This window comes from Aquarana catesbeiana, unplaced genomic scaffold (assembly GCF_042186555.1).
Source record: "Aquarana catesbeiana isolate 2022-GZ unplaced genomic scaffold, ASM4218655v1 unanchor233, whole genome shotgun sequence".
Lineage (NCBI taxonomy): Eukaryota > Metazoa > Chordata > Amphibia > Anura > Ranidae > Aquarana > Aquarana catesbeiana.
The window spans coordinates 3,033,519-3,058,339 of record NW_027362661.1 but is presented as its reverse complement, the minus strand read 5'-3'; the positions used below and the strand labels follow the sequence as shown (position 1 = coordinate 3,058,339).

General features: G+C 45.8%; 1 protein-coding gene across 1 annotated transcript; it reads left to right on the top strand.

Annotated features, from left to right (window-relative positions):
• The first annotated feature begins 7,984 nt into the window (after nt 1-7,984).
• LOC141121830 (uncharacterized) lies at nt 7,985-23,936 on the top strand. The gene is given in 7 exon segments (XM_073611546.1): nt 7,985-8,281; nt 19,482-19,709; nt 19,791-20,075; nt 20,156-20,365; nt 21,233-21,374; nt 22,598-23,226; nt 23,228-23,936. Coding segments are annotated over 6 exon segments (1,653 nt in total). The 5' UTR covers nt 7,985-8,281; nt 19,482-19,604; the 3' UTR covers nt 23,510-23,936.
• Nucleotides 23,937-24,821: the final 885 nt, after the last annotated feature.

The following is a 24,821-nucleotide window of genomic DNA, read 5'->3' as shown; positions in this document are numbered from 1 at the left end:
CTCCATCTGGGTCAAGAAACAAGAGTCAACCCCAGGGACAAAAGAAGTCCTAGGGGAAGAAGTCTACTAGACAAGACACTAAGGCCTCTTTATGAAGGGGCGCCCCAGCTCGCTCAAGTGGGGGGAAGACTGCTACAGTTTTTAAGGCTCTGGCAGGAGGACTTCCAGGACAGATGGGTAATCTCCACGGTAACCTTAAGTTACAAGCTGGAGTTCCAAGAATTTCTCTCTCCTCGTTTCCTCAGATCAAATGTCCCCAGGGTTCCAGAGAAAAAGCAGTCGCTCCTTCTAGCGTTAGAGCTGCTTTTGTCGCAAGAGGTCATTATGGTGGTCCCCAGGAAGGATCAAGGATTGGGCTTCTATTCCAACCTTTTTACGGTCCAAAAGCCAAATGGGGATGTCAGACCCATTCTGGATCTAAGGGATCTGAATCGATTCCTAAGGATTCGGTACTTCCGCATGGAATCAATTCGGACAGTAGTCTCCATCCTGCAGGGAGGAGAATTTCTGGCATCTATAGAACAAGAAAGTTCAGGTGTTAGACTTTCCAATTTACCTGTCTCAGGCGGTGCGTCAGAGCCTCAATTGGTGGTTAATACCGAAAACCTGCGGAAGGGGAAATCCTTTCTACCGGTTACCTGGACGGTGGTAACAACGGATGCCAGTCTTTCAGGTTGGGGAGCAGTTCTGGAACAGGCTGCGGTCCAGGGGGTATGGTCCCAAACCGAGAGGACCTTACCCATCAATATGCTGGAGATCTGGGCGGTATATCTAGCCCTAAGAGCCTGACTCTCAGGCTACAGGGTTGCCCAGTCAGGATCCAGTCCGACAATGCCACAGCAGTGGCTTATATCAATCATCAGGGAGGCACCAGGAGCCAAGCTGCTTAAAGAGAGGTGGACCAGATCTTAGTCTGGGCAGAGAAGCAGGTGCCATGCATATCGGCAGTCTTCATTCCAGGGATAGAGAACTGGCAGGCGGACTATTTAAGTCGCCAGCAATTACTCCCAGGGGAGTGGTCTCTGCATCCCGACGTCTTTTGGGCCATATGCCAGAAATGGGGGGTTCCAATGTAGATCTCTTTGCATCCCGATTCAACAAAAAGATGGACAGATTTGTGGCGAGGACAAGGGATCCCCTTGCATGCAGGACAGATGCATTGGTGATTCCGTGGCATCGGTTCTCAATGATTTATGCATTCCCTCCTATTTTGCTACTGCCACGACTCCTTCGCAGGATCAGGCGAGAAAGGAAGTCAGTGCTCCTGGTAGCCCCAGCATGGCCCAAAAGGACTTGGTATGCAGAAATAGTAAAGATGACGGTGGGTTCCCCGTGGACCCTACCGTCACACCCAGACCTGTTATCTCAAGGTCCAGTGTTCCATCCTGCCTTACAAACACTAAATTTGACGGTTTGGCTATTGAAACCCACATTCTGAAAAAACGTGGGCTTTCAGGTCCTGTGATAGCTACCTTGATCAATGCAAGGAAGCCAGCTAATTTATCATAGAGTCTGGAAAGCTTATGTATCCTGGTGTGAATCCAGGGGTTGGCATCCCAGGAAATATGTGATAGGTAGAATTCTGGATTTTCTACAATTGGGATTAGACATGAAGCTGGCCTTGAGTACCATCAAGGGCCAGGTCTCGGCCTTATCAGTATTGTTTCAACGACCGCTTGCTTCGCATTCTTTGGTCCGAAACTTTATGCAGGGGGTGATGCGTCTTAATCCTCCGTTTTAAGGCTCCCCTAAACCCCTGGGACTTGAACTTGATCCTGTCTGTTTTACAGAAACAGCCCTTTGAACCAATACGTCAGATTCCTTTGGTCTTGTTGACAAGGAAGTTAATTTTTCTGGTAGCCATTTCTTCTGCTAGAAGAGTATCAGAATTAGCAGCTCTTTACTGTAAAGAGCCTTATTTGATTGTGCACAAGGATAGAGTGGTACTACGCCCTCATTCTAGTTTTTCACCGAAGGTGGTTTCAGATTTTCATCTAAACCAAGACATTGTTCTGCCTTCCTTTTTTCCAGATCCCTGTTCTCCGGAAGAAAGATCTCTACATTCTTTGGATGTAGTAAGAGCAGTCAAGGCCTATCTGGAAGCAACTGCTTAAATCCGCAAGACGGATGTTTTGTTTGTGCAGCCAGAGGGTCCCAATAGAGGACAGGCAGCGTCAAAATCTACCGTTTCTAAATGGAATCGACAAATGATTATTCAGGCTTACGGTTTGAAACAGAAGATTCCTCTATTTCAGATTAAGGCACATTCCCCAAGGGCTATTGGTGCTTCTTGGGCAGTGCATCACCAGGCCTCTATGGCTCAGATCTGCAAGGCCGCAACCTGGTCTTCAGTCCATACATTCACCAGATTTTATCAGGTGGATGTGAGAAGGCATGAGGATATCGCCTTTGGGCGTAGTGTGCTGCAGACAGCGGTACAGGGTCCTCAGGTCTGATTACACCCTACTTGGTTGTGGTTCCCCCCCCCCCCCCAGGTAGCATTGCTCTGGGAAGTCCAATCAGTAATTACTGAGGCTCTGTGTCCCGTGATGTCCGAGAAAGAAAATAGGATTTTTCATAAAAGCTTACCTGTAAAATCCTTTTCTTTCGAAGGACATCACGGGACACAGAGGTCCCACCCCTCTTCTAATACACTTATATTGCTTGGCTACAAAACTGAGGTATCCCTGCAAGGGGAGGGATTATATAGGGGGTTGAACTTCCTGATAGGGTGTGCCAGTGTCCAATCACCTAGTGATACCCTATAACCCATCAGTAATTACTGAGGCTCTGTGTCCCGTGATGTCCATCGAAAGAAAAGGATTTTACAGGTAAGCTGTTATAAAAAAAAATCTTATTTTTTACTGGCCAAATGCTATGCACATTTTATATGAATAGACCCCTAAATGTCAGGAGACGTTTACATAAAGATGGGAAGTATATAGCAGATAAATGAATAGACCTCCTAGCAATGCTATTACCAGGCTGCAGCTTGGGGGAGCTCTAATGATTAGAGTGTGACCACAGCAGAGTGATCCCATCTAGATCACATTAACCCTTTCATTGCCAGAGCTGGTTTTGTATTATTTTTGCACACATGGTAAAATGCAGATTTTTGGGCCTGAAGATTAGATAAAACCCCCAAACATATATTTTCTGAAAGCAGAGGCCCTGGAGAATAAAATGGTGGTAATTATTAAAGTGTTCCTCGTACACAAATGTCACCTTCATATCCAGGTTTATTTTCTACTTTACCCCATTTTCTATGGTGTGATCTTTTCTACAAAACTTTGTTATAATAATGAGGCGGTCAGAGACTGCAGACATAGTAGAAGAGATGGTCAGAGACTGCAGATATGATACAAGAGGTGATCAGAGACTGCAGACATGATACAGGAGATGGTCAGAGACTGCAGACATGATACAGGAGATGATCAGAGACTGCAGACATGATACACGAGCTGGTTAGAGACTGCACACATGATACACGAGATGGTTAGAGACTACAGCTATAGTACAGGAGATGGTCAGAGACTGCAGACATGATACAAGAGATGGGTAGAGACTGCAGACATGATACAGGAGATGATCAGAGACTGCAGACATGGTACACGAGATGGTCAGAGACTGCAGACATGATACAAGAGATGGTCAGAGACTGCAGACATGATACAAGAGATGGTCAGAGACTGCAGACATGATACAAGAGATGGTCAGAGACTGCAGACATGATACACGAGATGGTCAGAGACTGCAGACATGGTACACGAGATGGTCAGAGACTGCAGACATGATACAAGAGATGATCAGAGACTGCAGACATGATACAAGAGATGATCAGAGACTGCAGACATGATACAAGAGATGATCAGAGACTGCAGACATGATACACGAGATGGTTTTAGACTGCAGATATAGTACAGGAGATGGTCAGAGACTGCAGACATGATACACGAGATGGTTAGAGACTGCAGACATGATACACGAGATGGTTAGAGACTGCAGACATGATACACGAGATGGTTAGAGACTGCAGACATGATACACGAGATGGTCAGAGACTGCAGACATGATACACGAGATGGTCAGAGACTGCAGACATGATACACGAGATGGTCAGAGACTGCAGACATGATACACGAGATGATCAGAGACTGCAGACATGATACACGAGATGGTCAGAGACTGCAGACATGATACACGAGATGGTCAGAGACTGCAGACATGATACAAGAGATGATCAGAGACTGCAGACATGATACAAGAGATGATCAGAGACTGCAGACATGATACAAGAGATGATCAGAGACTGCAGACATGATACACGAGATGGTTTTAGACTGCAGATATAGTACAGGAGATGGTCAGAGACTGCAGACATGATACACGAGATGGTTAGAGACTGCAGACATGATACACGAGATGGTTAGAGACTGCAGACATGATACACGAGATGGTCTGAGACTGCAGACATGATACAAGAGATGGTCAGAGACTGCAGACATGATACACGAGATGGTCAGAGACTGCAGACATGATACAAGAGATGATCAGAGACTGCAGACATGATACAAGAGATGATCAGAGACTGCAGACATGAAACACGAGATGGTCAGAGACTGCAAACATGATACAAGAGATGGTCAGAGACTGCAGACATGATACATGAGATGGTTAGAGACTGCAGACATGATACACGAGATGGTCTGAGACTGCAGATATAGTACAGGAGATGGTCAGAGACTGCAGACATGATACACGAGATGGTTAGAGACTGCAGACATGATACACGAGATGGTTAGAGACTGCAGACATGATACACGAGATGGTTAGAGACTGCAGACATGATACAAGAGATGGTCAGAGACTGCAGACATGATACACGAGATGGTCAGAGACTGCAGACATGATACACGAGATGGTCAGAGACTGCAGACATGATACACGAGATGGTCAGAGACTGCAGACATGATACACGAGATGGTTAGAGACTGCAGACATGATACACAAGATGGTTAGAGACTGCAGACATGACACACGAGATGGTCTGAGACTGCAGACATGATACACGAGATGGTTAGAGACTGCAGACATGATACACGACATGGTCAGAGACTGCAGATATAGTACAGGAGACGGTCAGAGACTGCAGACATAGTACAGGAGAAGGTCAGAGATTGCAGCAGAGACGTAACTAGAATCTTCAGGGCCCCGATGCAAGAAACCTTGAAGGCCCCCCCTGACCCCGCCCCCCATTGGTTCCACGGCCCTCCCCACTGATCCCAGGGCCTTTTGGTCCTTTTGTGGGGCCCTTTATTACAGACCCTTTTCACATTTTCTGCAGTGGGCCCCCCCTTCCTACTGTCTTGGGGTCTCCATGGTGACAGAAAGCAAGAGATATGTCACCAGCACACCAGGGAACATATAAGGGGCCAATGCAGTGGCAAAACTACCAGGTGTGTAAAGTTCGCACTTGTGACCAGACCCTGGCCTTCCCGCCACTGTTGAGGTCCGAAGCCTCCTCTTGCTGTCCTGCCCCTGCTATTGAAAGCGCTGGTCTTTGTCTTTATGGCAGTGGCAGCAGTGCATTAGGACCCAGTGCTGGTTACTTTATGGGGCTGATGGGCACATGCGGGGGAGGGCTGGCTCTATTGGTTGTAGACAGCTGAGCCCCCCACCGGACACCGAGCAGTCATGATGCTCCCAGTCGTATCTAAAAAACAGTATTTATAAGAATCAAGAGTACAATCACATATATATCAGCCACATGTTCTTCAGCCATGTGGGCTCCATGTCAGTAAGGTGGGGGCTCTGATCAATAAAACCACTATAATATTTAATATTAGACCTGACTGAGGGCATCACCTGGACCGCATCTCAATCGGCATGTCGGAGCAGGCAATGCAGGACCAACACTGCTAGGCAACCTTCGGGAGGCTCAGTTGGGACAGGATAGCAAGAGGAGGCTGGGAACCCAAATGATGCAACTGCTGTGACCCTTGTAGTTCCACCACTGGATGTTACATGATGTGGGATTCCCCTTTCTCTCCTCCCTGAAGAGGCGGAGCCCTGAGTGTGTATGAAGAGGCGGAGCTCTGAGTGTGTATGAAGAGGCGGAGCTCTGAGTGTGTATGAAGAGGCGGAGCTCTGAGCGTGTATGAAGAGGCGGAGCTCTGAGCGTGTATGAAGAGGCGGAGCTCTGAGCGTGTATGAGGAGGCGGAGCTCTGAGTGTGTATGAGGAGGCGGAGCCCTGAGTGGGTATGAAGAGGCAGAGCTCTGAGTGGGTATGAAGAGGCGGAGCTCTGAGTGTGTATGAAGAGGAGGAGCCCTGAGTGTGTATGAAGAGGCGGAGCTCTGAGTGTGTATGAAGAGGCGGAGCTCTGAGTGTGTATGAAGAGGCGGAGCTCTGAGTGTGTATGAAGAGGAGGAGCTCTGAGTGTGTATGAAGAGGAGGAGCCCTGAGTGTGTATGAAGAGGTAGAGCTCTGAGTGTGTATGAAGAGGAGGAGCCCTGAGTGTGTATGAAGAGGCAGAGCTCTGAGTGTGTATGAAGAGGAGGAGCCCTGAGTGTGTATGAAGAGGCGGAGCTCTGAGTGTGTATGAAGAGGCGGAGCTCTGAGTGTGTATGAAGAGGCGGAGCTCTGAGTGTGTATGAAGAGGCGGAGCTCTGAGCATGTATGAAGAGGCGGAGCTCTGAGTGTGTATGAAGAGGAGGAGCCCTGAGTGTGTATGAAGAGGCGGAGCTCTGAGTGTGTATGAAGAGGAGGAGCCCTGAGTGTGTATGAAGAGGCAGAGCTCTGAGTGTGTATGAAGAGGAGGAGCCCTGAGTGTGTATGAAGAGGCGGAGCTCTGAGTGTGTATGAAGAGGCGGAGCTCTGAGTGTGTATGAAGAGGCGGAGCTCTGAGTGTGTATGAAGAGGCGGAGCTCTGAGCATGTATGAAGAGGCGGAGCTCTGAGTGTGTATGAAGAGGCGGAGCTCTGAGTGTGTATGAAGAGGCGGAGCTCTGAGTGTGTATGAAGAGGCGGAGCTCTGAGCATGTATGAAGAGGCGGAGCTCTGAGTGTGTATGAAGAGGCGGAGCTCCTGCTAGAACAGCGGTCGGAGGAGGAGTCTAGGAGGGAGATGACAGAAAGCGCAGCAGACTCTCAGGAGTGAGCGAGGAGGATCCAGTTCCTTTGCCATCGGAGGTGAGGAGAGTGTGAAGGATGTTGGTGACTCTGGTAGGTGAAAAGCTGGGAGTCATATTGCTCTGGTGAGTGGGGAAGCACTACTAAGGGGGCGCCCTCACCATCACGTGTGTAAGAGGTGGAAGAAGGCGTGGCTACACTACAGCTGGCACAGTTTGGAGCACCGAGAACTTTACACCTTATCAACTTTTCATTGATTGGTGGATTTTTTGGAGCAAAATAAGGTAATTGAAGTAGATGTAAAGTGGAAGCAGTGGACATGCAGAGAACACTATATTGAGTACAAAATATTGTATGATTACATGAAATTGCACAGATTTTTACTTTATTTATTATAGAAGCAAATATTATGAGATGAGTGAAGTAGGTGTAAAGTGGAAGCAGTGGATCTGCAGAGAATATTATTTGAGCCCCTAGCACTTTATATATGAATGTCTCCACATATTTTAGTGTATTTGTGATGATTTATGTGCACACACAATAGGACAGCGCTGTGACACATAATGCTCTTCTAGTTGATAAAGGGAATACTTACCTTTGTTACAGCAGCAGTCCGGTATAAGTTATTTTTGTAGGTATTTGAGTTGTTACACATAGCGCGGGTTTTATTCTATTTATATTGGTGACATAATTGCCCAAATCTGGGGATCAGGAGCCATTTCCACCCTTTACTCTCGGCTGGGGTTCTTTGTATCCATATAACAGATGTTCTACATGACTAAATCCGCAATCAATTTTACTGCAAAATCAAAGGGGCCAAAATGTCTCCCCCCCGAGCAGTAATATATTTCTATCCCCCTTGGTGGGAGTGGAGATGACCCATCTATAAGGATATACAGTACATACACACACAGCACAAGGCAGTTGTTCATATTACTAGATATTTCTCAGGGCTGCAGTTCCTCTGAGCTCCACAAGATGGTGATCTAATTTCTACCCAGACAGGAAGTCTCTAAAGAATACAGACAGGAAGTCTCTATGGACAACAGGAAGTGATGTCAGGTACACACAGGAAGTGATGTCTGATGCATAGAAGAAGTTCCATGAGGTACAAAGTACAAAGGAGACATTGCTGGAAGTGGCAGCAGAGGAGGTAATGATATCTTATTAATTATTTACACCCAGTAACCCCTCCCCACATATATAGTGTGGAAATATGCAGATTAACCCCTCCAGGGGGATCAGTTGATGGCTGGCCATACATGGTTCAGTTTTATTGTTCAGCCAGCGGAATGAGCAATAAAAATCTGAAGTGATTCCCCCATCCACACATTGGAGGGGGATGGGGGAATCCTCCCCGCTGCACTATTGTATTCTGACAATGGGGGGCGCTCCTCCGCTCTCAGAATACACAGATCAGTGATGAAGCTATTGGCTGCAGCCGCTGATGGAGTGACTTTTATCCGGCAGTGACCACACATGGATGGAAATGTGACCGATCCCTGCTGAACCAGCTGAATTTCCATGTCTCTATGGTCACCATAAGTCAGGGCTCAACAGATCCCAGGTCACCATGGTGACTAGAAATGGTGTCCTGGCCCCTGGGCTCTTGTCATTCTCACTGTTGGTCTGAATAATGTTTCTGCCTGAAACCCGGACACATTATTCAGACAGGAATGTGGCTCGGAGCGGGGCCAGGCGGGAGGGGGAGGGGAGGAGGAGATGATGACACCCGACCTGTGAAGTGAGGGGTGGACTGGACAGGACATGAGAGGACTCATCTCACTGAGCTCCCGCTGCCGATCTTTCTCCTTTCTGCGGCCGCATTACTGTCACCATCGGCTCCTGCTTCCCCCCACAGCTGCCTGTGTCCCTGCAGAGCCCTCCGGCAGAACAGAGAGGAAGGAGCGGGACCGAATCTCCAACATGGCGCCACCTCGGCACTGCCACAAAGATCCCCACAAGGTGCTGAGAAACAGGACTACAGAGTCCTTACAGGAGTAACCAGGACAAGCCTGCAAAGCAGCCAGCTAAGAAACCAGCCAGGGAGGGACATGCTGCTTTATGTACACAAGATGTCCTCTCCATCCACTCTGCTCTCACACACTGCTGGGGGAGATGTACAGGACATGCAGGAGGACACAGGGGAGGGGGGATTGGATTACTATCCTGCATTCTGAACCCTTCCCCCTGCACCCCATGTCCTACAGTGACCTGTACCCTGCACCCCATGTTCTGCATTATTCACCCTGCACCACGTGTCCTGCACCCTAATGCATAGCTCCCAACTGTCCCTGATTTCGAGGGACTGTCCCTGATTTCGATAAATGTCCCTCCGTCCCTCATTCCTCCCTCATTTTGGTCTGATTTATGTTGATGTATATAAAATGCACTTTTTATCTATCAAAAAGTGTTTTTCAGCTCTAAACCTTTCATCTGATTTCTAAATTGCTGAATTTGTAAATTCCAAAAGCCAATATAAAGGAACAGTAGTGGTAAAAAAAAAAGCACTCGTGGGTTTAACCAATCTTGTTTTTTTTTTGTATAATTCTCCTTTAAGGGGGTGTGGCAAGGGGTGTGTCCTATGCCTGCATACTTTTGCTGATAGGTGTCCCTCATTCCCATCTCAAAAAGTTGGGAGGTGTGCTAATGTTATACATTCTGCACATTGCTCCCCATGTCCTGCGTTCTGCACCCTTCTCCTGCCTCCCTGGTCCTGCAGTGACCTGTACCCTTCTCTGGTACCCTGTACCCCATGTCCTGCATTCTGCACACTGTTCCCGTCCCCTGCACCCCATGTCCTGCGGTGACATACATCCTTTTCTGGTACCCTGCACCCCATGTCCTGCATTTTGCACCACTTGTCCTGCAGTGACCTACACCCTTTTCTGGTACCCTGTACCCCATGTGCTGTGTTCTGCACCCTCTACCCCTATGTTCTGCAATCTGCACACTGTACCCTTCCCCTGCACTCCATGTCCTGCAGTGACCTGTATCCTACTCTGGTACCCTGCACCCCATGTTCTGCATTCTGCACCCTGTACCACATGTCCTGCACCCTTCTCCTGCACCTTGCACCACAAGTCCTGTATTCTGCACACTGTAACCTTCCCCTGCACCCCATGTCCTGCAGTGACCTGCATCTTTCTCTGGTACCCTGTACCCCATGTCCTGCGTTATGCACCCTGCACCACATGTCTTGCACCCTTCTCATGCACCTTGCACCCCATGTTCAGCACCCATGTCCTGCATGCTGCACACTGTACCCATCCCCTGCATCCCATGTCCTGCGGTGACCTGTACACTTCTCTTGTACCCTGTACACCATGTCCTGTGTTATGCACCCTGTACCACATGTTCTGCACCCTTCTTCTGCATCTTGCACCCCACGTTCTACATCCTTCACCTCATATCCTGCATTATGCACCCTGCACCACATGTCCTGCACCCTTCTCTTGCACCTTACACTCCATGTTCTACATTCTGCACCCCAAGTCCTGCATTCTGCACACTGTACCCTTCCCCTGCACCCCATATGCTACATTTTGCACTCTTCTGCTTCATCCCATGTCCTGCTGTGGCCTGCACCTTTCCCCTGTACCCCATGTCCTGCACCCCGTGAAAGGAATTATACACCTTGACGACCAACCTCGTTTATGCAGGCAGATCACCGGGACCCTCGGATCCGTGAGACACATATGAGACACAGGAAACAGGCTTTAGTGTTTTCACAAGGTGTCTGTCTTTATTGAATACAACAGTAGTTTATATGTCAGTAAAAATACATGCCTAAGGGTTTTACAAATTTACACTCAGTACTTTCTTATCAAGAGTTAGACTGCTGACTAGATAACAAGAAATAGCTGATGACTTGCTGACACAGAATGTTACTCCAAGAATCGGCTTAACCACAGTATCTCATAGGGTGTGGTTCTATGCAAACTTGTTAGTTTAAGCTAATTATGGCAAAACTCATACATGTAAAAAGTTCACTTCTACTTTATGTAAAATGGAAGGGAATCTAAAATGGAGTCACAGCTGCTCACACATTCCCTTACAATCCCCTCTTAAGTCACGAACATGACAGGGGAATGACTTCTACCCATTGTTGGAAAAGTAACGATGTTGTTTACATATAAACTTGATATGTTGGTTAAAACAACGGGAGGAGTTCCATTTATAAAAAGGGTGATGTTTAAAGGTACAGCCATAAGGGGAATACGGGCTGTACTAGGATGCAGTTTACTACATATCCAACATTTTTCATACCCTGATTTCTGGGCATAATTATATTTGAATTTCAGTAGCAACATTTTGTCTGTAAAACTATCAGTTTTAACTCCTTCATTATCTGATGGTGTATCTCTCTTGTGTCTGGTATGTATATTATCGATGGTGTTATTGGGTGACCCACATATGCCTTTAAGGGCTCCCAAGTCTTCAGGATGATAAAGTTAGTTATGATCCACTATCAGAGAGATTAGGAACAGGAGGCAAAATGCCTTCCCAGAAGTCTGTGGTGCATTAAGCAAGGTCATCTTGTTCAGAGACTTTTTCCCCTGCTTCACTCTCTTTTTGAGGATTTATTTCACTTCCTTTATCCTTGGCTTGCTTCTTAGGTGTTTGGTTCACCTTTTTCACATGACTGGCATGAATCCAGGACTGTTGTTCCTTGGTAAGGAATGCAGGACATGTGACTGCAATCACAGTGGTTGGGTGCCTGAACGGGTACTCTTGCTTCTTGGTACGATTCAGCTGTTGGACCACCACTACGTCTCCTACCTGGAAAGGGTGTGTAGGTTCCAGTGAAGAGAAAGGAGAGGTGCGAGCAACATTTCTTTCAACTCTGTCCAGTTTCAATGAGTTTCCTAATATACTCTCACTGTATTACTTTTAGGTCCCCTCTTTCTAACATAAGTGGTTGTCTGGCCCACGGGGTGGGAAATGGCCTACCCATAAGGACCTCAAATGGAAAGTATCCTGTTTTCTTAGAAGGGGTCATTCTTATTTCAGCCAAAACTGCTGGTAGGACTTTCTGCCACTTATATGTGCCTCCTGTTGCTTTTCTTATTTTATATTTAATGGTTCTGTTCATTCTCTCAACAATACCTGAACTCTGCGGGTGGTAAGGTATATGAAATTTCCAATCAATTTTAAGTGCTTTCACTAAATCTTGGCACACTTTTGAAATAAAGGCAGGACCATTGCCAGAATTTATTTGGAGTGGGCATCCCCATCTAAAGATAATTTCCTGCATGAGGATTTTTACAACTGTTTGTGCATCTTCTTTTGTGGTTACAAATGCTTCTGTCCATCTTGAGAACATGTCTACTATCACAAGTAAATTTTCCTGTCTTTTACTTAACTTAGGCATATGGGTGAAGTCAATCTGTAAATGTGTGGATAGATATGTAAGGTGTTCATGTTTTACCTTGTGTGGATTTCTTGGGTTGTTTCGGATGCGACATATGATTTGACCAAAGAGGGAAAACCGGGATAAAGAAATCATTGTCCAATATTTCACATGTGACCTGCCAGCCTCTGTGCCCTACCCCATGATACTGAGAAAAAAAATAAAGGTGCACTAACTACAGGTATACATGGTCTCCCCTCTTGGCAGACAAGTCCACAATCTGGGCTTTTCTGCACTCCTGCAATATTCCATTATTTAATATCTGTGTCCGTAGCATAAAGAGATCTGACAAGGTTTGGTCTAACAGGGGCATTTCAGGTGCAAGTCATGGCATTTGTATGGTAGCTTCTTGTTTAGAAGCTGCTTCCTTTGCTGCTTTATCAGCTAAGGCATTTCCATTTGAAACATCATCTTGGTTTGTGGTATGTGCCTTGCAGTGGAGGATAGCTATAGAGCGAGGCAATTTAATCACTTCCAAAAGGCTGGACACTAATGTTGAATGTGAAATTGATTTGCCATCTGCTGCTATGTACCCTCTTCTTAACCAGATGATACCAAAATCGTGGACTACACCGAATGCATATTTAGAATCGGTATAAATGTTCACATCTCGTCCTTCAAAGAGCTGGCACGCTCTTGTAAGGGCAATCAGTTCTGCAGCCTGTGCTGATTGAAATGGGACTGGGTTTGCTTTGAGCACTACATCCTGCATGATATGTGTTGTCATTTGGTCTAGAACAAGAACCATCAACAAAAACATTTTGTGCCCCAGGGATTGAAGTGAAAGACATATCTGCATGTGGAGATGTGTCCTGGTGGATTATTTCAATGCACTCTTGTTGAGGAACTATCTCATCCTCTTCTCCTTTTAGACCTAGTAAAGCATTTAGGATCATGGCTGGGCCTGAAGTGGGTGAAGCATATTTTATTTCGAGATTTGGATTTGAGAGGAGAATAACCTTGTATCCACTCAATCTTCGGGCTGACATATGTTGGGTATGAATATTTTTCAACAAAATGGATACATTATGAGTAGTATGTAAGGTGGTTGTATGTCCTAGAGTAAAAGAAGTAGCCATTTCTACTACCATAGCACAGAATACCAAAGCTCTGAGACACGCCGACATGCCCTGTACCGGCATCGGCAGTACTCTTGAGAAAAATGCAATAGGGCAGAGTTTTCCTCCGTGTTCCTGCGCCAGGACTCCCGCTATTGTTTTCCAATTGTCCCTGGCAAACAAGTGAAACATCTTGCCATAATCGGTAATCCGAGACCAGGGGCCGTTACCATTGCTGTCTTAAGGTACACAAATGCATCACACATTTCATCTGTCCATTTTACACAATCTGGCATGTCTGAGCCTGTGGCTTGCCTCAGGAGGCTATCATAAAAAGAGCAGTCAGGTATCCATTGGCGGCAGTAACCAATCATACCAAGAAAAAAGAACATATCTTTCTTTGTCAGTGGGCAGGGCAGACCCACGAGAGCCGCAGCTCTCTTGTGACTGACTCTTCTTTCGCCTTTTGTGAGGGTAAAACCAAGGTATTCAACAGTTTCTTGACTCCATTGCAATTTCTTTTTAGAGACTTTGTGACCATTTTCTGCTAACAAGTACAATAAATCTTTACCATCCTCTCTGCTGGCAACCTGGCTCGGACTGCACAACAACAAATCATCAACATACTGTAATAGGACTGAACCATGCTGGGGATTCCAGGACCACAGGGTTGCCTGGAGTACAACTGAATAGACTACAGGGGAGTCTACATACCCTTGCAGCATTCTGCACCAGGTCATCTGGCGATTTCTAAAACAAAATGCAAGGATAGGCTGTGTCTCTTTGTCCACCAGGATGCTAAAAAATGCATTTGCTAAATCAATTACTGTGGAAAACTCTGCATTGGATGGTATGGAAGTCAGCAGTGATGGCATGTCAGGTACTATAGGTGCTATAGGCACTACAAGATTATTTATGGCCCTAAGGTCTTGAACAAATCTATAACTGCCATCCGGCTTTTTGACTGGATTTATAGGAGTGTTGTAAGGTGAACTTAAGCCAATTTTCCCCTCCCTCTTTCATGTATTTCATATAGAGGTCAACCGGTATGGGTTTTTCTTTGGCTGATGCCGATGCCCATATTTAGAAATTGCGGCGGCCGATATATGATGCTGATTTTTTTTTTTTCATCTTTTTTTTTCTTCCCTTCATCTCATAAAATCTAACAGTTATGCCCTGTACACACAATAGGATTTTCCAATGGAAAATGTGATAGGACCTTGTTGTCGGAAATTCCGACCGTGTGTAGGCTCCATTACACATTTTCTATAGGAATTTACGACACACAAAGTTTGAGAGCTTGCTATAAAATTTTCCGAACAACAAAATCTGTTGTCGGAAATTCCGACCGTGTGTACACAAATCCAACGCACAAAGTGCCACGCATGCTCAGAATAAATTAAGAGATGAAAGCTATTGGCTACTGCCCCGTTTATAGTCCCGACGCGTTTTACGTCACCGCGTTCAGAACGATTGGATTTTCCGACAACTTTGTGTGACCGTGTATATGCAAGACAAGTTTGAACCAACATCCGTCGGAAAAAATCCATGGATTTTGTTGTCGGAATGTCTGATCAATGTCCGACCGTGTGTACAGGGCATTAGACCCCTTTCACACTGGGGCCTTTTTCAGGTGCTTTTGGGCTAAACATAGCACCTGTAAAGTGCCTGAAAAACGGCTCCCCTGCAGTCTCAGTGTGAAAGCCCGAGTGCTTCCACACTGAGGCGATGCGCTGGCAGGATGTTAAAAAAAAAGTCCTGCAAGCAGCATCTTTGGAGCGGTGTATACCGCTCCTCCACCACTCCTGACCATTGAAATGAATGGGTACCGCTGCCGAAGCGCCTGCAAAGCGATTTGGCAGCGGCGCTACACGGGCGCATTTAACCCCTATATCGGCCGCTAGCTGGGTTATAAGCGCCCTGCTAGCAGCCAAATAGCGCCGCTAAAATGACAGCGCCGCTAAAACTAGCAGCGTTTTACCGTCAACGCCTGCCCGCTCCAGTGTGAAAGCAGCCTTAAGTAATAAGCAGGGCCGGATTAACGTAGGAACTATTGGAGCTGCAGCTCCAGGCCCCTTACCTTAAGATAGGCCCATTTAAAAAAAAAAATCACAAAATAAAAAAAAAAGATTGACTTCGAGGGTCGTGGCGCGGCGACCAGGGGCGAGCTCAAATTTGGGGGATAGGAAGCTGAATGTCCACCCCACTACTGATCAAAATGGGGCTCCTATCACCTATGGTCCAGGAGATATGGAGCTCCTTGCGCAGCCTGTCAGAAGCTACATGCAGAGCGGCCAGCTTGTTTAAATACAAGCTGGCACACTCTGTTTGCAGCAGACGGAGAGGATGAGCTCACAGTGCCTCTCCTCACTTCTTGTCAGAGGCATTGAGCTCAATGGACAGCTTGGAGCCTGCAGAGTTTGACAGGCAGCACTGCCTGTCAAACTCACCTATTGATTTCAATGGGGCCACTCTGCAACTGCAAGCCAAACTCGCTCATAGTAGCAGAATAGTCCAACAATGTAAAATTACCATTCAGCGATGTAAATAAAAAAAGGAGGTGGCAGTAGCACCTCATGAACGCCTGTCAGCTGCTGCTATACCACTCATTGAAAAGCAATACACCACTGATCACTTTTAAGAGGGCAGTAAGCATTACCGCAAATGTGAAAGAAACTTGAAACACATCATCCATTTCACACTCCCCATCATCCAGGTCACTCCCCAGCCACTTCCCATGTTAGTCACCTTCCTTCAACTTGTATCACAGGTGACCATTTCCCAACCTGCAGATGACAGACCCTACTCCAAAAGATATCACTCCCAGTTACTCCCCCCCACCTGCTGACTGATATCCCTCCATGACCACCTCACACCCCCCTGCTGACAGACCTCCCTCCCCAGCCTGTTTCCACACACCCTCTCACCTGCTGACCTGTGGATGGGGGAATCATTCCCGCAGTGTTATTGTGTTCTGCCAGTGGGGAGCCTTCCCTACCCACACAATACAATGATCAGTGTTGCTAACTATAGCTGGCAGCACTGATAGTTTTGGGAAAAACCTGACAGGCTGATTGTACTCAAGTCGATTAATAGATTGACTTGAGTACAACCAGCTAGCCCATACATGGATCGACTATGGCTGGTCCCTGCTTAATTGGCTTAATTTCAATTCATGTATGGCCCGCTTTACCACTACGCAGTCCCTAAACATTCTTCCACAAACCTTTTACATTTTTCCTTCCCAGATTCCTTCATTCTCCTCACCTGTACATACTGCCCGTCATACTGCCTGTCATACCCTCCACACTTCTCTCCTATACATAGTGCCCCCTGTCATACCCCCCACAATCCTCTCCTGTACATACTGCTCACTGTCATACCTGCCACACTCCACTCTTGTACATACTGCTCATTGTCATACTCGCCACACTCCACTCATGTACATACTGCCCCCTGTCATACCCTCCACACTTCTCTCCTATACATAGTGCCCCCTGTCATACCCCCCACAATCCTCTCATGTACATACTGCTCACTGTCATACCTGCTACACTCCACTCATGTACATACTGCTCATTGTCATACTCGCCACACTCCACTCATGTACATACTGCCCGCTGTCATACCCTCCACACTTCTCTCCTATACATAGTGCCCCCTGTCATACCCCCCACAATCCTCTCCTGTACATACTGCTCACTGTCATACCTGCCACACTCCACTCTTGTACATACTGCTCATTGTCATACTCGCCACACTCCACTCTTGTACATACTTCCCCCTGTCATACCCTCCACACTTCTCTCCTATACATAGTGCCCCCTGTCATACCCCCCACAATCCTCTCATGTACATACTGCTCACTGTCATACCTGCCACACTCCACTCATGTACATACTGCTCATTGTCATACTGGCCACACTCCACTCATGTAAATACTGCCCGCTGTCATACCCTCCACACTTCTCTCCTATACATAGTGCCCCCTGTCATACTCCCCACAATCCTCTCATGTACATACTGCTCACTGTCATACCCCCCACAATCCTCTTCTGTAGATACTGCTCACTGTCATACGCGCCACACTCCACTCATGTACATACTGCCCATTGTCATACCCTCCACATTCCTCTCCTGTACGTACTGCTCACTGTCATACCCTCCACACTCCTCTCCTGCACATACTGCCCACTGTCTTACCCTTCACACTTGTCTCCTGTACATTCTGCCCACTGTCTTACCCTCCACACTCGTCTCCTGTGCATACTGCTCAGTATCATACCGTCCACACTCCTCTCCTGTACATACCGCCCACTGTGATACCCTCCACACTCCTCTCCTGTACATACTGCCCCTATCATACCCTCCACACTCCTCTCTTGTATATACTGCCCCCATCATACCCTCCACACTCCTCTCCTGTACATAGTGCCCACTGTCAACCCTCCACACTCCTCTCCTGTACATAGTGCCCACTGTCATACCTCCCCACTCCTCTGCTGTGCATACCGCCCACTGTCATACCCCCCACACCGCTCTCCTCTACATAGTGCCCACTGCCATACCCTCCACACTCCTCTCCTGTACATAGTGCCTACTGTTATACCCTCCACATTCCTCTCCCTCACCTGCACATACTTCCCACTTTTATACCATCCATACTCCTCCCCTGCCTCTTACCCACAAAAACTGTTCTTTAAAATTATATTGAATATCCTCAATGTTACCAGCTCTAGAATGGGCACACTTTTGTTAGTTCAACTAAAGGAAATCTTCACAGTCCTCATATTTGTTCTGCCCATTTTTAGTACTCATTTAATTTTGTGATTACTACTGTGATGTATAGAGGAACATAAGGGATGTCGGCTACTCTAAATATACCACTGGAAAAAAAAAAAGTGTCCCTGAAAATATTTTTAAAATGTTGGCACTGCCCAGGGCCACCGGGTCAGTAGGTGGCCCCATGAGAGGCTCTTGGGATCCTGTGATATTAAAACGGTAGTAAACTTTGCTAGCATTACTACTTTTTAGTGGCCCTGAGGTAGGTTATGCTATAATGTACAAGTATGCACAGCATATTAGGGTACACTTACCTGTGAGACTGAGCCCTCCAGTGCTGCACTGTGATCAATCTGGTGGGTCCCGGGCGCTTCCATCTTCACCCAGTCTTCCTTCCGGGTTCTGTGCCTTCGGTCACTTGCCTTGGCCGGGCTGTGTTGCTGTCACTTCCATGCATGCGCATCCTCTCTCTCTCATCCTTCCTCCCTTACCCCTCACCCCTCTCTCATCCCCTTTCTCTCGCTCTCTCATCCTCCCTCTCTCTATTTTATTTAATTTGTTATAACAACAAATTGTTTGCATTTTTCATTATTTTTATTTTTTTTTATAAAAAGCCCCACCATAATTCTCAGCACCAGGCCCATGATGTTCTTAATCCGGCCCTGCTCCCACCCCTCCATAGTACCACCCCTCTTAGTGGGAGGTGGCTTGAACCTCTCGTGGAATGAGTCCTATCAATGTATAAGTGTATATAATAAGTTGAATGAGTCATTACTGCTAGGCTCTGAGGAAGAAGGTACTCCTTCGAAACGTGTGAGCAGTGGTCCTGGGGTCCTCCCCCTCTGCTTTCTGGAAACTGTCGATGCCAGGACTGATTGCCACATTCAAGTGGTTTTTACAGGCTTTCATTCATCACATGTTTGTGAGTAGTATTTTAACTGTTTTTTGTCAATAAATTATCTTGGGATAATGCACAAGGCTGGTGCGCCCTCTTCTTTTTATATTTTTTAAGATGAGGAACAATCGCAGATAGCATCATTGGGATCTGTATATTATCTACATTGTTACAATTGATGTAATTTTTATATTTCTATATTCAGAGTGGAAACCTGAGAGATTCTAAAGTTGAGGTTAAAGAAGAGATAAAAGAGGAGGATGATGAGGATGGGGTGACCGAGGAGTCAGAGTTTCCAAAGGAACACAAAGATCTGTACCAGGACAGCATGGTGGAGTCATCCAGCTACAAACACCCACCAGAGAGACATCCTCGTCCTCTGTATTCCCGGGATTCCACACAGGAAGATCACACCATCCCTCACCATCATCAGGTAGATGATTGACAATTATTGGTAGTTCTGATTTATACACAGCATGTTTGTTACAATGAATGTTTTATAATATATATTCAGAGTGGAAACCTCGGGGATGATAATATTGTTGTTAAAGAAGAGTATAAAGAGGAGGATGAGGACTATGGAGTGATGGAGCAGTTTTCCAAAGGACACAAGGATATGATGGAGCCACCTAATACCAGGAACCCACCAGAGAAGGAGTTTCCAAAAGAACACAAAGATCTGTACCAGGACACCATGGTGGAGACCTCCAGCTACAGAAACCCACCAGAGAGATGTCCCCGTCCTCTGTATTCCCGGGATTCCACACAGGAAGATCACACCATCCCTCACCATCATCAGGTAGATGAGGAAAAATCACTAATAGTTTTGCTTTATACACAGCATGTTTGTTACAATAAATGTTTTATTATATCTTTTAGAGTGGAGTCCTCAGGGATGATAATATTGATGTTAAAGAAGAGTATAAAGAGGAGGATGAGGAATATGGAGTGATGGAGGAGTTTTCAGAAGGACACAAGGATATGATGGAGCCACCTAATACCAGGAGCCCACCAGAGAGATGTCCCTGTCCTCTGTATTCCTGGGATTCCACACAGGAAGATCACACCATCTCTCATTGTTACCTCAAGGTTGGTGGGGTGGTGTCATGGTTATGCAGTAATCTTTCTCTGTCAGCTTACCTCTCCTCATGTATTCAGACTAAGAGGCCAGCCACTCTCACCTGGCTGTTTTTATAACCTCTCCTCTAAGCATGGCTCCACCCCAGGCCCTATCAGGGAACCCTGTATTAACCTGTGCACTGCAAGCCAGCGGTGTTGATCAACCATTGTGTATTCATTGTGTGTTTGGCTTCCTGTTTCCTGCTTGCCATGTGCTCTTCGTTTGTCTCTGTTGCCGACCTTGGCGTGTTCTCAACTATTCCTGTCTGTTCGTGACCCTGACCTTTTGGCGTGTCCCTGACTATCCCTGTTTGCCTGTGACCCTGAACCTTTGGCGTGTACTCTGTTGTTCCTGTCTGCTAGTCGCCCTGACCTCTGCCTTATCCCTTTACTATCCTTGTTGTTCCAGCCTGCTGCTTCCTTCTCCTGTAGTCTACCGTGAGCTGTGAGACCCTAGGGGCCGCGACCTGGAGCCAAACTGCAGCGCAGTCCATCCTCACCACTAGAGGCTCTGGTGAACACCTGCTGGCTCTTAGACTCTGCGCCCTGGGGAATCTATGCTCTAGCTGCCATTGGGATCTGTGTTAGTGATCCAATACACCTGCTTCCTTAACCTCCCTGGGTACTATCCGCAGCAGTTAGTCATAGGGTCCACTATCTTAGTAACACACTCCTGACTCCTACGGAGTGCATCTGTCATCTGCTCTCAGGTGCCCTGACAGAAGGAGCTTATAAAACACAGACTCATGGAGACAATGTGTGGATTTTTTATGTGATGTCACAATAATAAAGCTTATATTTTACAGATGATATTCTCTTTCATTTTCTTAAACTTAGAGTGGAGATCCAGTCGATATAGAATTTGAGGTTAAAGCAGAAGAAGAAGAGAGGTATGTGAAGGATGATCAGCATTCTATGGAGGAGGATGGAATAACGGGGACATTTATAGAGGAGGACACTCCTACAGAGATCAGCACAGGTGGGTCATTAACACTAAATACATTCCTCCTCCCATTCTGCTCACTAATTGGTCCAGAGTAGGGCAAGGACTGGATGATAATCTTCCTTCTCTGTGCTGCAGACACAATTTATGTATCTAGACTGGATTTATGGAGATTCTGGGGTTCAGCTGGCAGCAAAATGTTGATTTTCGCCATAGATGTTGCTCTACCTAGGCACCTTGGGCATGTGCTTTGGGTCTTCTGCCTCATGACCAGGTCTAGCATGATCTCTGACAGAACAATTCTCCCAGGGTTACTTACTCTGTTATTTGCTGCCTGTGCTGAGTGGAGGGATATGTCTGTATAGTCTCAGACCCAAGTCACTGAGTGCAGTCTCGGAAGATGGGAGGCAGCAGTGTGGGACCTTTGCAACTTGTCTCATGTAAACATTTAATCTTCCACTGATTACTGAATACCAATATTATGAGTCCTGACATTACACTGTATCATTTATATTGTACATTACATACTCCTGACCCCTGCACTATATACTCTATGTTGTACATTGCATCATTATGATACTATATAGTCCTACCTGTTGTATCTTATACAATATGTTGTACATTACATAGTCCTGACTTCTGCTCTCTTCCCTCTACCCACTGCTATATATAAACATAATATGTATTCTCTCTTGTTACACCCATTTAATACCAGCTGGACATTTTATATCTGATGATTTGATTGGAGAACAGACTTTTACATGGTGATAATAATGTGATAAAACGTTGGGATCTTAAACAGAAAGTAATAATGAGGGAGGAGTCAATAACCCAATGATGGTGGTCTTCAGGATCAGTCCAGTTTTCATCTTGGTTGTTCTCCCCCATCCTCACTCTCTGACCTCTGGTGGGGCTCAGCCCTGCTGTTATTCATGACTAGATCATGAACTAAATAAAGAAGTGCTGTACTTCTTGTGTTAGGAAGATGGCAATTAGTGATAGAGGGGGTGGGGACACTCGTCCTATAATCCCCTCATCATTGTCACTCCTATAAAAGACAGTTTTCGTTGTTTCCTTACTCTCTGACTAAGGTCCATGAATAAAGAAATAAAATGGTAGGAAATCAGAGGACCCATTTACTACCCTGAGGGGGGAATTGTAAGATCTTCAGAGACAAAGCTGCCTGATGTGGGCGGAGTCCTTATTTAGGGGAACCAATCTGCTCATGTCTAGTAATAATCTTTTTATTTCTATTTTAGTAGATGGACGGGAGATGAGGAAAACCTCAGAGGATTATCTCACTTTGTCTCCAGACTGTAAAGTAGAAGATGAGGACATCACACAGTATAGTCCAGGAGAAAACCCGGCTACCTCAAATGTCCATTCGGCACCACACAGTGTAGATGGACCATCGTATTCCTCTTATCCTGAGGAACCTCAGACTGTGAGGGACGGTGCCGTCCTTCCAACAGATAAGAGGTTTTCCTGTCCTGAGTGCGGGAAATGTTTCCATTTAAAATCTGATCTTAATGTGCATAAAAGATCTCACACCGGAGAAAAGCTGTATTCCTGTCCTGAGTGCGAGAAATGTTTTTCAGTAAAGTCCAGTCTTTCCAAACATCAGAGATCTCACACGGGGGAGAAGCCATATTCCTGTCCTGAGTGCAGGAAATGTTTTTCACAGAAGTCCGATCTTTACACACATCAGAGATCTCACACGGGGGAGAAGCCGTATTCCTGTCCTGAGTGCGGGAAATGTTTTTCACAGACGTCCAGTCTTTACACACATCAGAGGTCTCACACAGGGGAGGAGCCGTATTCCTGTCCTGAGTGCAGGAAATGTTTTTCAGTCATGTCTCATCTTTCCAGACATCAGAGATCTCACACGGGGGGAAAAGCCGTATTCCTGTCCTGAGTGTGGGAAATGTTTTTCACAGAAGTCCAATCTTTACACACATCAGAGATCTCACACGGGGGAGAAGCCGTATTCCTGTCCTGAGTGCGGGAAATGTTTTTCTGTAAAGTTCAGCCTTTCCAAACATCAGAGATCTCAAACGGGGGAGAAGCCATATTCCTGTCCTGAGTGCGGGAAATGTTTTTCACAGAAGTCCCATCTTTCCACACATCAGAGATCTCACACGGGAGAGAAACCGTATTCCTGTCCTGAGTGAGGGAATTGTTCCTCACTGAAGTCCTGTCTTCCTGTACATCAGGGATCCCACACATTCCTTGAGGTGTATTAATGCTTTAAGCATGGGAATTGTCTTCTATATGATTTTTTCAGCACATTACAGCTCTCGTGTGGGGGAGAAGCACTCTTTTATTTATACAACTCTGTTAGAATGATTTTTTTTATATCCCTTAACTTATAAAAAATACCTTTTTATTTTTTGAGATTCGCTCAAATAAAAAAAGTCCTTCAAGTTTTTGAGCAAAAATTTTAAATAGATTTAATAATGAAATAGCGTAAGATTACAAGAAAAATAATATAATACAGAATATAAAAAAAAGTCAAAATGTGTAGTTATGTTGTTGAGATAAAAATTGTGTGTGTATAAAACGAAGAAGAGATAATTAAATGAAGGAATATATAATCTCTCTGCCTTTTTCTTTTATTGAAACGTTTTTCATTTACATACAGATAATAAAAAAAAAATCCCCCCTTCCATCCATTCCCCACCCACTTCCCCAGAGGAGGAAATTCTAAATGTGCATTTTTTTATTTATAGTGCATAATTATCCCATTTACTCGTACTTCCCTACTTTCTTCCACCAACCATAGCTCCATCTGCAAACCATATGTATTTACTCAGAATCCATGTATAAAACGTGGTTTTCTCATTCATTCGTACTTCTCTCATTCTACATTAACCCCTACCTCCCCCATTTACTCATACATTCACACTATTTATTTTCCTTTTTAGGTGCATCACACCTTATCCAGTAATCCATGTATTATTATTCTTTAATTGTTACTTAAATATACCTTTTCCTTATATTTTAAATCCCCTTCCACTTTCTCCTTTACTTTCCCCTTCTGTATTCCTTCGGCCTTCTACATATACTACCCCTTACCATTACTACCCAGTTTCTCTAAGGGGATATCCCTTTGCATCCAACCAGGGATTCCATATCTTTTCAAATTTTTTTACGTTTCCCAGTTTAATATATACAACCTTTTCCTTTCCTTTAATGTTTCCTTTATAGCCTTAACCCATTCCCCACAGGTCGGAGTCATCACCAACTGCTATCTGCTCAATTAGTTTTCTTGCTTGGAATAAACATCTAAGCACTGCTGTTAGTGTGTTACCAGGATCTCCCTCTCCCTCAATGTAGCCCAGCATGCATAGCCTTGCCTCTAGGTTTAGAGATGTCCCAAAGAATACGTTTATAGTACCTAGAACTTCTTCCCAGTACCGGTGTAACTTTGGGCACCTCCAGACCATATGTATAAGATCCCCTCCTGCATCCTGGCATATGGGA